At 25.5% G+C, this 16912-nt stretch overlaps 1 protein-coding gene across 4 annotated transcripts in view; it reads right to left on the bottom strand.

Annotated features, from left to right (window-relative positions):
* The window catches only part of LOC132928594 (BAI1-associated protein 3), a 152809-nt gene that overhangs the window by 63873 nt on the left and 72024 nt on the right, over positions 1-16912 (bottom strand). For all 4 annotated transcript variants that reach the window (XM_060993381.1, XM_060993382.1, XM_060993384.1 and 1 more), the window contains one exon: positions 7640-8016. In XM_060993381.1, coding sequence (XP_060849364.1) covers positions 7640-7986 — 347 coding nt within the window. In that variant the 5' untranslated portion in view covers positions 7987-8016. The remainder of the gene's footprint in view (positions 1-7639; positions 8017-16912) is intronic.

The following is a 16912-nucleotide window of genomic DNA, read 5'->3' as shown; positions in this document are numbered from 1 at the left end:
GAATTATTAAGAATGTGATAAAAATATAAGATACGTACAATATAGAAACGATATTGTAAAAGTCTGTTATAACAAATTTAAAACATGATTTATGAAGAACTTTGTGTTACAGTTTTGAGCGTAGATAATATGTACCATAAAAATAAAATTTGATTATAATGAATAATACGAGTGGTACCTAATTGTGAATTAAAAATTATTTTATAAAACTAATGTTTTGGAAAATAGAGAAGATTTTTAAATGCTGAAATTGTATTTATAATAATAATATGCTGTCAATATTAAATCATATAACACATAATATGATATAATATAAAATTGAAAAAAATTCAATTAAATAATTACAATGTTTTTATTCTTAAATAATTGAATGAGTGTGATTTTCTATTTTTTTTAAAAAAAAAACATTATTCTGTATTGATTATTTAATATATTTTTTTTAAATTGTTTTTAAGAAAATAAGTGTTTACTGTTTATCAAGTCATATACAACAAGTTTCAATAAAATATAAACATGTTTTAAATACCTTTATATTACCTATATCAGAAGAAAAGAATAGTTTGATATAAAGGTTATGTAATAAGATGGGTAACAGAAATGTGCAAGTGCAAATATTGTTTAAGTGTCATTCCGGATATTATGAAGTTCATTTGTTCTCTAGAAATTCATTTTACAAATAATTCTGAATGAATCAGAATTAAAATGTTTAAGTACTAAGTATTCTGTTGAGGGAATTATGTCATAGGAAGTAATATTAGAATTATAATACTGAACTGTGCATTATTGTCGTTACTATCGATTTTGTACTTTTGTGTAGATATTAAAACTAATGATTATACGTAAAATTGTATAATAATACTATTCTAATTTTTTTTTTTCAACCACACAAAATTAATATTTCTAGGAATAGTTATTTAAATATAAATTAAATTTGAGCTAGTCTATTATAATATAGATATCAAAAGTTCTTTAACTAAACCTAAAGTAATTACTATTATTATTTTTATGTATAAAATGTATACTTTTTCTAAAGTATAAAAGAGTCTACTGATTTTGTATTGAACAGTTCACCTTTTTTTCTTTTTATCATAGTCAAAATCCTTCGTAGAATCCTAACCCTTTTATAAATATAAATGTTCAATGAAGTAAACCAAATTATAAAAACCATCCTAGTTGACTTGTTGAGTTACTCAAAACTAATTTCATCTTAAAAAATATATTATGTTTTTAATAATGTAATAAAAAAATCAATTTTTTCTTATAACACCCAATCAAATATTATTTTACACTTTTTAAAATAGGTTTAATACCTGTATAAGAATAGTCATAAAGTAGTTAAAAATATATATACTGTCTAAAATTAATTCTTTCCTTCAAATGTTGGTAAATTAATAATTTGAAACACTACTTTTTTATTCGTCAATTGTGTCAAAATAAAATGTGATTTTCATTGATTTAAGTACATAAAATCGGCAATTTCATAACATTCATCACAACTTGATTCATCAAGTATGCTCACGCTTTTTTCCTTTAGTCATGCATTCATTCAAATTCAATTTTTTTTAAAATATTTAAACACATAAACTTTATTATTAAACATCATATACTTTTTTTTATTACGATATTACGATACAATTTAATTTTTACGTTAAATTGTTGAATTTTATGAAAATGTTGAGCCAACTAATATATAAAAATTCAAGATACTTTAGATTACGTACTAAGGATAATAATTTTTAGCCATAGTTTTAGATTAAAAAAAGATGAATATACTATTAAGTCTAGTACTTATTATACTAAACAACATTTTAAGTATTTTAACAAAGTTATACAATTTCCATAAATTCATATAATTTATAATTATAAAATCATCATAGATAGATAATTTCTAAAGCTATGAACTATCCTTGCTACATGCGTTTTAATAATTTAAAAATTATTCAAAATATGATTTAAGCACATCAGCATTTAAAAAAATATCTTCTGCTTAAGAATCAAAAGTTAAAATAAGTGGTTACCATATTATAGAAAAAAAAATGTATTTAACTTTTATTAGATATATTTAACGTGATATAAACAATAATAGTAATTTTAAATTTACAATCATTGACTATCATTTTTTATTATTTTAAATTTAGTTTTTTTCATGAAAGTTGACGGAAGAAGCTACATTTCTATAAATGCTTACAAAATCTACTTCAAATCTACCATTATTCTATCGTCGAATATATTTATTATGTAAAAAAAATACAAATGATCTAATGTGTACATCTTAATGTTAAATTAATATTAAAACGTTACTTTTAAAACTATAATAATTATTATATTATTGTAATTTATAAAAAAATATTTTAACATTTTGTATTGGATTTAATGAGTTTTTAAAAATAAATCTCAAATGTTTTATTATTGTACGAAGTGTACCTATTTAATATTCATAATAATTCTGCAGTAGTTTTGAAAGTATATGACAAAAAAGAAGGGCCATAGATTTTTTACAGACAGTTTTGATATTAATAAAATTAATGAACATGACAAATTTAAATTCCAACCTACATTATTTATAATATATATGATTTTGTATGGTACACAAATAAAAAAATACAAATGTTGAAAACAATAATAGAAATAAGTTCTTTAATATTCTTATAAACATAAATAATTATAAATTGTAGTTTTATAATATATTTAATATGTTAATATTTAATTCATTAAAGGCATACACAATTTGACTTTTGATTTAACTTCACAGTTAGATAATTTTTTTTATAGAAATAATTTTAAATGGTTATAGTTAAAATTTGCATATTTTCAGTCAGTAGTATTAAGGTACGTATATCGCTATAAAGTATACAGCTTACAATTTCAGAAAATTAAAAGTGAATTTATTTGTACGTTCGTTTATTGTAGATATGAACACCATACTCATGAAAGTTAATACTGGTCAGGTCAAAATTCATAAGAATGAAAAATACGTGAACTACCCTTTGATAAATTATTCATGATCCTATTTTAGAAATTTTTAGGGCGTCTCTGATTTCAACAGTGTAAATCCCTAGGTTATTTCTTGATAAATATAAGGTCAAATGTCTTGTCTATTTCACCTAAAATATTTTAACTCTCATAATCTTCAGTTATTGGCTACAATAATTGCTATACTTAAGAGTTGGTAACTATTTTAATATTTGGTTGAACGTGCTTAGGTTTTTTGATGGAATTAAGAAAATGATTCAAGATAAGTGTGTATCATTAATATGATAAAATAAACCAAGAAAGTTGGTTTGCTATAATACAGTAAGCTTAAAGTGTATCTCATAATTAAATAAAACATTATAATGGATCAAAAAGTCAAATTGTCAAATTCGAATTTAATAATAAACCATTGCCCATAAAAAAAAATTACTTTCGTGAAATTTTAAACTGAAATAATTTATGTATTATTTTCTATTATAATTAACCAGTCAAATGTCAATAAAAAAATAAGTCATCACAACTCAAAATATAGTTTTATTTGATATTAAAAAGAATCAACATTTTTTCAGGCTTTTTTTATTCAAATTACAAAATATTACCAATCAACTGATATTTATTCACATAATTGTCATTACATTCAAGTTAAATTATTAGAAATGTGATAAAATAATAAAAATTATATTTATGTTTATAGGATACGATTTCGTGAAATAGTGTTAAAAATTGTAACATCGTATTAAAACATTAAAATATGTATACAAGTTAATAATAAATTTTCCATATTCAAATAAATCGTTTGTTTTTTTTTCCATTTTTTAGACTATAAACATTTATCAAAATCATTATAATAATAAATTTGAAACCACCTCGTAAATGTTCCAGGGCGTTATAATGAAGATTAAGTATTGTCTAACTAGAATGGAGAACACTTGAGTCGTGTTGATTATCATAGTCTCAGGTATGATGTTTATAATGATATTTTGAACCGTATGTAATTTTTCATTTTGTTATTATTATGAATATTCCGAACATTCTACCAAATAACAGTAATTAATATCGCATATTGAACACAAATTATGTACATGATATATCTATTTATAAAATCGTATACCGACTTTGTATTTTTGTCAATTTTAATTGTATTGTTAAAGTTTTTTTTATTTTTTACATTCAATTTTAGTTTAGTGTGGCATACGTACTAGTAATTATGCACTGAGCCATACTAACTGGCTGAGTGAACATTTAAATGCACAAAAATCAAAGTGAATAATGAGTGTTCAAAATGAAAGGAAAATGTGTTAACATTGAAAATTACACGAAGCAACGCTTTGCTTTGTAAATGGGGTAATATTATGGATATAGTAATAGTTCGTCTATACGTTTTATGTTTATTTTAAGTACACTAGTTTTCATGCATTTCTTACAAAGACTCGTGACAATTTTTAACATTTTGATGGAACTATAAATACGTTATTGTCCAAGAACTCTAAACAATTACTATCACATCATCAAATAAAATAATTGTTAAATATCTAAGATTGGTGTGTGTTCTGTTCTCAACATCGAACTATACAATTAAATAAGTTTCCTTTAAAATATACTGGTATAAATCGTTGAAAGTTATATGAAATATGATAATTCAATTAAATTTAATTTGTTTACTTTTGGTAAACACTTAAGCTATAGACATTGTATGTTGTGCAACTTGTACGGATAAAAATAAGTATAATTTTTTTCAATATATTATTACGTAGGTAGTTAAATAAATATACATTTTGAATTCAAAGGAAATAATTCCAATAATTAATTTACATAAGCGATTTAACTAAATGGTTGTTCCACAGTGTACATACATTACTAAAATGATAAATAAGAAAAATAAGTAAAATAAGACGAATAAATAAAAATAATATATACTAAGTTAATAATATAATAAAATACCCTCTGAATGTCGAGAATGAAAGGATACATTCTTTGGGATGGAGTTGGCATATTACATTCGGAAAATATTCTTGAATAACAATGTATTTTAAAAATTTTCACAAAGCTTAAAGCTTATAAATCTAGGTGTTGAATGAAATCTTATAGAGAGGTATGCGTATAAAAATGTTTAATAAAATTAATAATTATTATTTGTTATTAAAGATAAATTAAAATGGTTTTATCTTGATCAATTTTAACTTTTTTTTTTTTTTTGAAGAAAAAATAATGAAATTCTAAGTATAATGTAACGTTAAGCATACTGAATAAGAAATAAGATATTAAGCACTATTGTAGCCTGTAGGTAATTTGATAGGGAGAACATTGACTAAATTAAATACCTACTGGTAACACAACTGAACTCTACCTGACATTAAATATAGCGTATCTTGTTAAAAATAATATTCAATATATTATTTTGTTCGAACTTGTAAATGTCTTACTCTTGTCACACATTGTAATAACATTTTGAAAATATTTGATCAAACTAAAGGCATTAACGAAAATTAAATTTCTCCATACAAAATGTCATGTATTATGACTAACATCTATGACATTAAATAGAATACCATCACAATATATAAACTGATAATACAAACACATCCGACAGGTAAACTGACTTGAGGGTGATAAGTCACATATGGAAAGGTAGAATTTCACCACCCTAGCCGTGTTGTGAGTGATCAAGACAGATGATGATTTTAGAAATGATGATGTTTCCTAGTATTTTGAATGATGACTGATAACTATAGACATTACAATTATTTATCTATATCATCGGGTTTATAGGTAGGTATAATGTATATATCATAGAGAACGCTAAATAATACCAAAATAAATATAATTATACAGTGAAACCTCTAACTACTGGACACCCTAGGTCACTGAAACTTTGTCCGCTATTTGGAAGTGTCCGGTATTTAGAAGGAGAAATATAATATTAGAGAAATAAAAAATTGAAATAATAATTAAAAAATGAATTTATTTATTTAGTTATTTATACATATACAATATACATAGGTACATAGTAAATTTAATTTATTTTTATGTATTTTTAAATTGATAATATAAAAATTAAAACTAACATATTATATTAAAAAAAATCACTTTAGATTGTTTCGTATTTTGACACGAAGTCATTTTGTATGTTAATGTATTATCTAATTACACAAATTTAGGATAGAAATAAAATCAAAATTTAAAATGCCATAAAAGTGTCCGGTATTTAGAGGCTTTCCTATAGAAAAATAGTGAAAATTTCTGTTCCCCCAAAAAATGTTTGCTATTTAGAGGTGTCCGTTAAGGGATGTTTAACTGTATTTTGTAAACCTATTGTGGAATTTACTCGTAGTGTAGTCACGTAGGTACTTCAATAAAAAGAAGCAAACGCCAATCGCCTGCACATCGATTACATCACGTCAATACTATCAATGCATACACTATATTATTCTATTTACAGATATCTGTATTATTACCGTTTAAATATTGACCATGTTTAATGTGTTTTGTACCTACACAATAGTCAAAACTCGTAACACACGGTTGTATCATCCACACGTGGCATATCGGGTTCATATAATCGAATAAGGTGTTTAATAGTTATTGACAAAAGCACCATCCACAACTACATAAACTCTAAAAATTAATCTCGTTCAATAAATTGAATACTTGTGTTGTTTTGTCGAAATCAGTATAGATTTAAGATCGTCGATCCCATTATTCACTCAGATGGTGTCAGATAATCGCGATTTTAATTTCAGTGGTATTATTAATCGGTAATGTATGAAAGCGTCGTTAACTCGACGACTGTTTACTTATTAATTATTATTGATTGCGTTAACATTATAAGACAATATTAATAATATAATATAATATTATATGTTTCGTTATAATTATATTATTCTCCTAAATCAAATATTAAGATAGAAACATCGATGGACATGACAAAATAAAAACTGACATAATAATATTATCTCTGCCGTAAAAAATTCAAATGCTCAATAAAATTTTTAAAAAAAAACTTTTAACTTCAACACCTGACATTAAAAATTCATTAAATTGGGACCATGCATATACATTTATCTTTGTATGTGTTTCATAATTTGTTGCATGCGAAAAACGTAGTATACACAAACAATAACGGTGAACGAAATACATAATTCAGTAGAGTTGACTAATAAGACTCAACGCATATCCACTTGCTTTACATTTTCTTAGTTAATCAATAATCTTAATTGTTAAACATAATATATCCGTACCTACTAAATCTTATTTTGCGTTACATTATTCAGTGTACACATATTGTGTACGTTCATTAAATTATATCTTATTATCTACATTTAATTTTGTATAAAATAAAGCGGCAAGCTTGGTACTTATTTTCGCATTCTTAACTGTTCTTTGAAAAATACACTACAATATCTTAATACATTTTAAATCTAAAAGGGACGTCAGATAAGTATAATAGTATAATACCATGTATAAGTATATTGATAGTGAACTTTGAGTACAACCCAAGATAAATTAATATTATATATGTACCCTTTTAATTTTTTAATCTATTTTTTAATTTGAATATTGTTGAAGTATGATTATAACTTAAAATTAATATATTAGGTAAAATAGGTGTATAATATATACTTTAATATTATGACGTGCTTGGTATTTTATATTTTTTTCTACTCACCCCGATGATGCGGTTTGGTCGATTTCAGGCCACGAGTTTCTACGCCTGCAGAAAGCCATCGGATTCCTGGGCTGAGAAATTTGTCTAAACGACCCAGTCCGTCTGGGCCCCGATGACCTGGCACAGCTGCCACCACTACCTTGAGGAGTCACGATTCGAGGTATACCACTAACGCTACCCGTACTTGCTGAACGACTGGATGTGGCCGTAGATGCAACCACCACAGCCGTAGCTGCATCATCTCCATCTGGTCCCGATTCTTTGGATAACGAGAATCGCTTTGGACTCAAATTCAAGTTTGCCACACTACTGGTGACTATTTGATGAAGGGACGAAAAGAAGCTCATTTTGTTTGTTATTGTATATATCACATAATTCTGGAAAAAAAAATGTATTGTTTATAACGGTTATGTTATGTATATACATCATACAATAATTTTTATTTTTAAGTTTTGTACTCGATACATGTATGACTAAGAATAATAGCTATAGAATAAACAATTCGGTAATAAATGTAGTTAACAAAATAATACAATTTTATATTTATGTATAATACATATGCATATAATTAACAATTGTCTTTTACATTTTTTATAAAAAAATTAATTAGCAACTAAAATAATAAAATCTATTACATTTTATTTTAGGTTCGAACTTTGTTCGTATATCAAAGGAAATATATCTATATCATCATATTTTTAATAGCTTTTATAGGTGTAAAAAAACTACTAACGACTGTTTAAAAAAAAAGTAGTTCATCTAAAACCATTTTTTGAATTCAGTGATTTATTATTGCTTTCAAATTCAATATAAAAATCTATTCAAATATAATACACTCAAAGAAGACTTCTTGCATCAGCATTTAAAAAAATAAATAATGTCCAAATAAAATACATTTATTTTTAAAAAACCTTAGTATCTTTTTTAGTTTTTTTGCTCAACAAACATTATGACGGAGCTAATAAAAAAAAATGCAAACTAAAATGTTATTCAAGTACGTTTAGAACTTGATAGAAATTATAGTACTTATATTTATCTACATATATAATATAAAATCACATAAAAATAATATAAAATATATTATTGTGTACAATATTTGTTTATATTATATATTATTTAATATTTCTTATAAGCATTTTTATACATAGAACAACAAAATATACATCCAAGTTTAAGTATATTATTAATTATTTAATTAATAGCTAGGTCTTATATTTTATTATTTTGTATACGCAAATATAAGGAATATAATATACACACTTTCTTATTATTTCTATTATGTATGATCGATTATTAATCTATAACAATTTATTAATCTCATAGTGCAAACAATTTACGTTTTCACTAGTTGAATGTAGACTTATAATTAAAAGATTTATTTAGAATACCAATCTATACCAACTGTTCTGTTAAAAAATGATTTTATTGACGAACACTTTATTTTTTTTTTTTTTATTGATATACATCACACAGAGTACATATAAAATATTTATAAACATTTTTCCCACGACGAATCAAGTACAAAATATATATGGCTGTAGAAATTACTATTGGAATCAATAATTGTGCATAAAACATTTTTCCAAGTTCATTTTACAAAACTTATACTGCGACCAGGCTGATTCGTTTTAAGAAAATTATGGCTGGAATATACCACCTATATATTATTATGACTGTATTTACGAAATAATTTAATTATGTCGTTTGTAATTTTAAAACAATTTACGGTGTACAAAGTTTATGCCTAATCTCTATAACTAATTAAATTTACAAACAATAAAATAAGTTTATAATTCCAAAAATTGAACTTAACGTTTAATATTCCATGATTATGAGTTCCACTAATGTTTTATATTAATATTTTATTTTAAAAATGTAATATAATTCTAAACTTTCATAATATTTGAGATATAATATAAATAAATGGTGTCCATTAAGGCAATATATAGTTAGTTTTTATTTATTTAAATAAAATAGGTATTTGAATTCATTTTTTATTGACATTAATACAGTCCGTAACATTTCCATTTTAGTATTATTATGTTTTATTTTAATAAATACAAAAGGCGTATTATAGAAAAGACAATAAATAAAATATCAAATACATCGTACGTGGGTATTAATATTACCTGTGTGTACAGTATTCATATATTATTATACTAAGATAATAGAATAACAGACAGGATATATTATTATACAGACCAGGTGTAGGGCAACTGTCCTGTTATGCTCACTGAAGCGCAGGGTAATGATGTATTGTTGTTAATAGTACATGTATATTTAAATTTGATGATACATTTTCTTACCCAAAAAATCTAAAAATGATTTATTATAAAACTATTTATACATTTTAAATTACTGATAGAAATAAATAATGATTAATGAGTTTGAAAATGTTATAAGATACGGTTATGAATATATGAGTAATTTTGTATTAAAGTGTCAAGTCTTAGACTTAATACAACGAATTATATTTTGTGAAATTTATAGAATTTTTACTTACACTAGAATATTACGTATAACCAGATAAAAACTAATTTTGTTAAAAATGTGTAATTAATATTTAGTTTATTTTACAAAGGTCTTTGATGTACGAATAATTATAAAAACCACATAATCAAACATTTTCTTTCGCATTATCAGATTAAGGTAAATGTATATTACACGGAATGAAGAAAACGAAAGATTTAAAATTTATTAAGATATCTAATTAAAATCTCTTGATCTGTTTAAGCCGTTTCACTGAGGAATGTTGGATTAAGTTTTAATAAACATAATTATAAATTAGTGAGTATTCTAGTTAAATCAGTTTTTTTTTTTAGTACAAATACTACTTTACAATAATAAAAAAAGAAGGAGCGGCATATCGTTGTAATTAATAGTTATTAGATAAAATAAACTTTTGTTTATGTCATATATAGGTACATAAAATAAACTTGATAAAAATAATTAATACGATATTTAAAATATTTTAGTATTACAAAATGTTAATGATACATAGACTCATTGAGTAATATGCTTTACTGTCTAAACATATATCTAAGAAGTAGTCAATTTCTAATTATTTTATTAAAGTACGTATATTTTATAAAGAATATACAATTATTACCAAATATATGTTGTAAGTCATTTTCCTCAAATAAATTATATAGTATAATAATAATTTAATATGTTCGATTAATTCTCTTCTGTGGTAAAATAAATTAAACTGCCCATGAAATACCCAGTTTATATTAGTTGATAAACTTTATATTAATCGAATACCTTGGCCAAAGTAATCTAAATAGACCAAAAATATTTCAGGCATTACATATACTAATTTCTTAATTATTTATAATTAATACAATTATGAACTACAATATATGTATACCTTCTAATAGAACAATTTAACAGAAAGTTTGTTTTTTCTTAAGTCAAATTGCAAATATATTTATTATAAACAATTTAATATAATACAATATAAAATAGAGTTTCTTAATTCTCAAAATAATTTGCAAGCTTTATAGAATCAAAAAATAGTTTACCATCCCCATGAAAAAGTTATAGGTACAGTGTAACACAAGATAATTCACATGAAACAAAAACTTTTATACAACAATTGGCTACATTCTGATGTAATTCTAAAATACTACACGAAAGATTCGTATCATATATAACTTGGTATTAGAATATATCCATACCAATCAAATAAACAAAGAATAAAAGGAACAAGTTTTGAAAAATAAATATGTAGACAATTGTTCAATCAATCAATACTTAATACGAAGTATAGTTTAGTAACAGTTTCGTAATAATAAATACACATTTTAAAGATTATACATTTTAATTCTTTGGTAAATTCGAGATTTCAAATATAATATAATATAGATACTTGTATTTACATATATTATCATTTATCATTGATGATTTCCAATTAAGACGATTGTTATTTTATTTTTATTTTTCGTGCGTAAACAGAAATAATATCAATAGTTAGGTTAATGCTTATTATAATAATTCCGTCATTTTCTTAAGCAATTTTTTTGAATTCTCTTTGTTTTTAAATCTATTTAGTTATATTTTTAAAGAAAAATGTTAATAAAATAAAAAGCTATTGTTCAAGTAATGAAACTCTATCTAATTTTTCGATTTTCCTAAAGATTTCATACATATTTGACCCTCTGATAAGATGTAAAGTAACTGATAACTGAAAAGCCATATATACGCGTATGTATAATGTATACATATCGACATATTATAATATATAAAATATTTCTATATTTCTATGTTTTTACGTTTAGATATTAAATTTAACGTACCTATCTAATGTTATTTCTTTGAAAACGTGGGTCAGAAAAATATAAGAGCATGCAAATTGCCAATGTAATAGGCACATAAATTAATATAATGTGATGGTACCAATCAAATTATATTATGCTTTGTGGTTGTCTTGTGGGGTATGTCCGTTGTCAATTTTCCAAATATCCTGCAATCTTATAAAATTTTAATATTGTTTTTTTATGTTTTATTCATCACTTTATAATTTTAATATTTTATCACTAATTTATTGCCCGATTCGTATTTGGGTTAGGACAGTGTATTATCCTGCAAAATTATTTTACGGGCATAATTCACAGGCTTCGTAAAATATTGTCGAATTTTGATAATAGTTTTTTTTTTTTTGTGAAAAGAAGACTTTTTAAAGAAATCAGATTTTTTATTTTATTTCAAATAATAGTGAAAAATATTTTTTTTTAAATGCTTGAAATTGTCATTTAAAAGACATATTATAAAGTTTTGAGATTTAAATATTGAAAAACGGAGTTAAACAAAAATTGTAAAATAGTTCCCTAGCTATATAAGTTAAAGAAAAAAAAATCAAATATGATTTATACTTTATGACAGAATTATTTTTTCCGTAGAATATATTTTTGAAGATGAAATTATATAAGCATTGTGCACCTTCATATCTGTCAACAATGTATAAGTAAAAATCTAAAACCGTGTTTTTCACCTTTTGAACACTATGAACCACTTAAGTGGTTTTATTTTTTTGCTTATTTGTAAACAAGGGACTTTTTATTCATAGATTTTAGAATAAAATAAAACAATCATATTATTTCTAATAACTATACGTTTATTATTTTTGCTCTTTAAAGTTTATTAACTTTTTATTACATTTTTTTATTGGAGTTTTACCTATCGGCTATCCTAGACAAGTTTTAGAACTTTAGAATGGATACTGTAACTAAGAATTATTATAGAACGGATGTCGCTATATTGAAATTATTTAAGTGAAAAAAAAAAGGCGAAAATGGAAAAATGTAGTACTATGGAATAATGGTTAGAAAAATCTGACCTAAAGCAAGTATATACATGCAGCTGGTTAGTATGACGATGAATCTGCTCATCGATGCCATCACGCACACAAAACTTTATCGCCGTAATCCGCTCACTCTCCGATCCACTTTTACCGCATTATATCCAACGGTTCAGCTCGATCCGGTGCAAACAAAATTATTATTACCGTCCGTATTATGCGCAACCCGGTGGCGTCTATTTTGCATAATTACCTACACACTCTGCACACTGAAAACGATTATTTGAGTGTTATTATTAAACAGCCTCACGCGCAGTGAGACACGCGACACGGGTAACCGATTAAAATCGCCAGTGATTATTTTTGGTTTTTTTTTCTCAAAAACCTCGACTTAACTAAATATCGTACTATCATAGGACAGGGTACTCTGCAGTGTAATTTTTACACGTATACGAGATGTCTATGCCTTGTGGTGGCTAGTCTGTATAATATAGAGACTCGAGCCGTATCCTATTAACCTTAATGTGTCTGGTTGCCTATATAATACAATATACCACCGCTGACACACGTTTAAAATATAATAATGTTTCCTACGACATACCGAAACAAGGTTCATATAAGAAAAAAAAGTTTCAAAAATAAAGAAGTAGCGACGGAAAAAAATTGCGGGGAACAGCGTTACAACCGACCCGACCGCTCTAAATCGTTTATAAATATATACATTATTGTTATGCGTTTGTCATAATATATTTAGGCGCGCAAATATAATATGATAAGCATACGGATAAGTCGTAAAAAGAACCTTTCGTCGCCGCGTTGTCAGTACAACAATTTTCTGCGAAGAATATTTTACATACCATTATGGTATAGCATATATTATATACTGTTATATATATATATACGAATTTCCTCTTTTTACATGAATAAATAAATTGTATTAAAGTGTATTATAAATATTGCACTTTTATATTGGCCGATCTCAGTGAACCGTTTACAACGTATACTTACATAATATATGTTATATATATATATATCATACACTATGATCACGTGTTGTGTGCGCTCAATTGAACAGTGTACGTCATATATACACGTGTATATATTCGATTGTAACGTAAAAGATAGCTACTATGTCGTCGGTGAAAAATCGTAATCGGCTAAACACCTATATATGACATAAATATAAGTACCTACACTTTCCCACGGGAACTTTGAAGACAGCGAAAAAAAATTTGAAAGCGAAAAGAAATCGCGAATAGTTTTAATCGAATTTGGCAGAGCACCAAAACCACGATTACCGTAATAATAATAACAGTTACGACATTAAGCTCATGTAATACGAATAAAACAAAACATATTACCATCCACTCATCGGGTGACACGCGTTTTCGTCGATAATAAAGAATGGATAAGCTGTAAAAATAACATAATAGACCTGTATATGATAAATATTTGGTTTTTGGTTATACGCAATTTGGTAGATTTAAGCGATTGTATTTTACAGCATGTGATACGAACACAATTAAAATGTAAAATAATAAAGAATAGATAATAGACGCATTCAATCCCGTGCCCCGTCCGCAATACGTATTTATGCGGTCTATCTATTCATTATTATTTATGGTCGTATTCACCGTCGACTCACAATCGTCTCTGTAATTAAGTTAAAATCGTATGATTTCCGGAGTATGGGCGATAATCATATTTTGGGTCCTAAGAAAATAAAAAAAATGTCTTTCAAACCTTTATTCGGTCACAAAAGCTCGGCTCTGAAAACTGAAAAACTGTTTATGATTTGAAAAAGAATGTCTTAGATAAAATAATATATTCCCGTGTTTAAAAGAATAAGATGATTTCTTAAGCGACGGTGCAGGCATTCGCTATCCGTGTAACTTTAAAAATCACGATTGATTGTACTACGCGTATTATTTGCAATGTTGGGTGAAGTATGATAATAAACAGGTGCGTAAACATACCTCGTCGGAGGATTTATTTTTTATTTCGTTCAAACGACAGCCGTTATCGACAAATTATGTTCCCTTAGTCTGTAGACCGACGACGCGGTATTGACGGGATATAATTATAGTTCTATAGAACTCGGGACGATAAAAAAAACTAATGTATTTTTACTCGTTCATAAGCCCGTCGAGTTTACGTCTTCGGCGAACGGTCCACTGTGGTACTACAAACACAGTGGCTGGGTGGACATAGGAAAAACGTTAAATGAAATTTTAAAAATTGAATAACTTTTTTTTTTTATGACGTTCATCGTTTCTTTTATTCCGTTCAAAGTACCCAGTACGTTGTATTTATATTAATAAACGCGTTTAATAGTGCTAATTTCACACGAAGGGCTTATTATGTTTAATATATACTGTAAATGTCCGTAAAAATATTGAGCGACGGTACATTAAATAAAAATATCATACGAAAAACGCAAGTTACAAATGGTATTTCTGTAGATAAAATACAATCGATCGTGTCAATATTATTTGGATATCCATTATGTGGACGGAGACTGTAAGTTATTATAGCTTAATATATAATATAACACTTGAAAACCTTTCTAAATCAATATTTTTCACTGCAAAGACCCGTAAGGTATATGAGGTCCAAGAAAACTAATATACCTCTTCAATGTTGACTGCATGGATGAACTATGGGGTAATTAATCAATACATTTCTTTAACGTTTTTCGTTTAACGCACTTTTACATTGACAAAAATCTATTATTATTTTTACTAAGACCAGCAAATTATTATTTGCTCATAAAACAATATAATAGGCACGTAAAAAGTTTCCATAAAGTTACCATATTTTTTGAGCTTTGAGTTTTTAAGGAATTTACTGGCATTTTCGCGAGGTAATAATATGTTTTAGTAACAATATTAATCATAACGTATTATTAACAATTTTGTTGGTTTCACAGAATCCCATCAAACGAGCAAAACATAGAATATTACGTACTCTTGGGATGTAATTAGGTACAAAGTGTCCCAATAAGGTTGCACTTAATAATGGGTAATATACAACTTGCAAATGTTCCGACAACAATGAAATATATTCAATTTTGGCATGAATAAATATAGGTGTGTTCGAATTCCAATACATACTACATGTATGAAAAACCATAACATAATAATATTATAATAGATAATATAGTATGTACAAGTTTCAAACAATGAATATATTTTGGATTAGTAAGTATTATACCTTTAAATTATTTCGGTAATATTTGAACATATAATTTGTAATCTTTAAAATTTAAAGTAAATATAAATATTAAGGTTCTTAACGGGGCTTGGTTTATTTACAGTTAAAACCTACCATTTTGCTTATCATCGAAAAAGAACACAAATCATGTGCCCGACAGTTCGGAAAACCTCCAATCAACACATCTACGGTTGTCTATTAAATATATTGTAACTGTGAACAGAACAGTATAGTCGGGCATTGCAGAAAACGTCAGAAAGTTAAAATATCAAATTGGTGGGCAATATTAGAAGAATGATCCTTTTGAAAGACATTGAATGATCTGTATTATACACGAATTGTTGATTGTATGTATTAAATTCTTTAGTGGGAAGATCTGATAGAAAATTAGATCTAATTTGTAGTTTTAGGGATCAAAAATAAGCATTTTTGCACGAAATACATTGAAAATATCAATAATATAAATACTATATTTCATATATTTATTTATAAGTACTTAAAGTTTATGGTTTTTTTTTTTTTAATTAAAAAAAGAATATTTTTAATGACTTTAAATTTGTTGAAATTTTATAGATATGTAACTATTTTAAAAAATATGCTTGATATTTTTTTTTTTATCTAATTTTGAACTTGATATACGGGAAATACTTAAGTCCTCATAGGGGTTTTTTAAGTTGAAAAATACCAAAAATATTTATACCAAGATTTTTTTATCGAAAACGTTTGAATTTAAAATGTTGACAAAATACACAAAATTGTGT

Source organism: Rhopalosiphum padi, chromosome 4, assembly GCF_020882245.1.
Source record: "Rhopalosiphum padi isolate XX-2018 chromosome 4, ASM2088224v1, whole genome shotgun sequence".
In the NCBI taxonomy this organism is placed as follows: Eukaryota; Metazoa; Arthropoda; class Insecta; order Hemiptera; family Aphididae; genus Rhopalosiphum; species Rhopalosiphum padi.
Note: the sequence above shows the minus strand (reverse complement) of the source record. Positions and strands in the feature narration are given on the sequence as shown.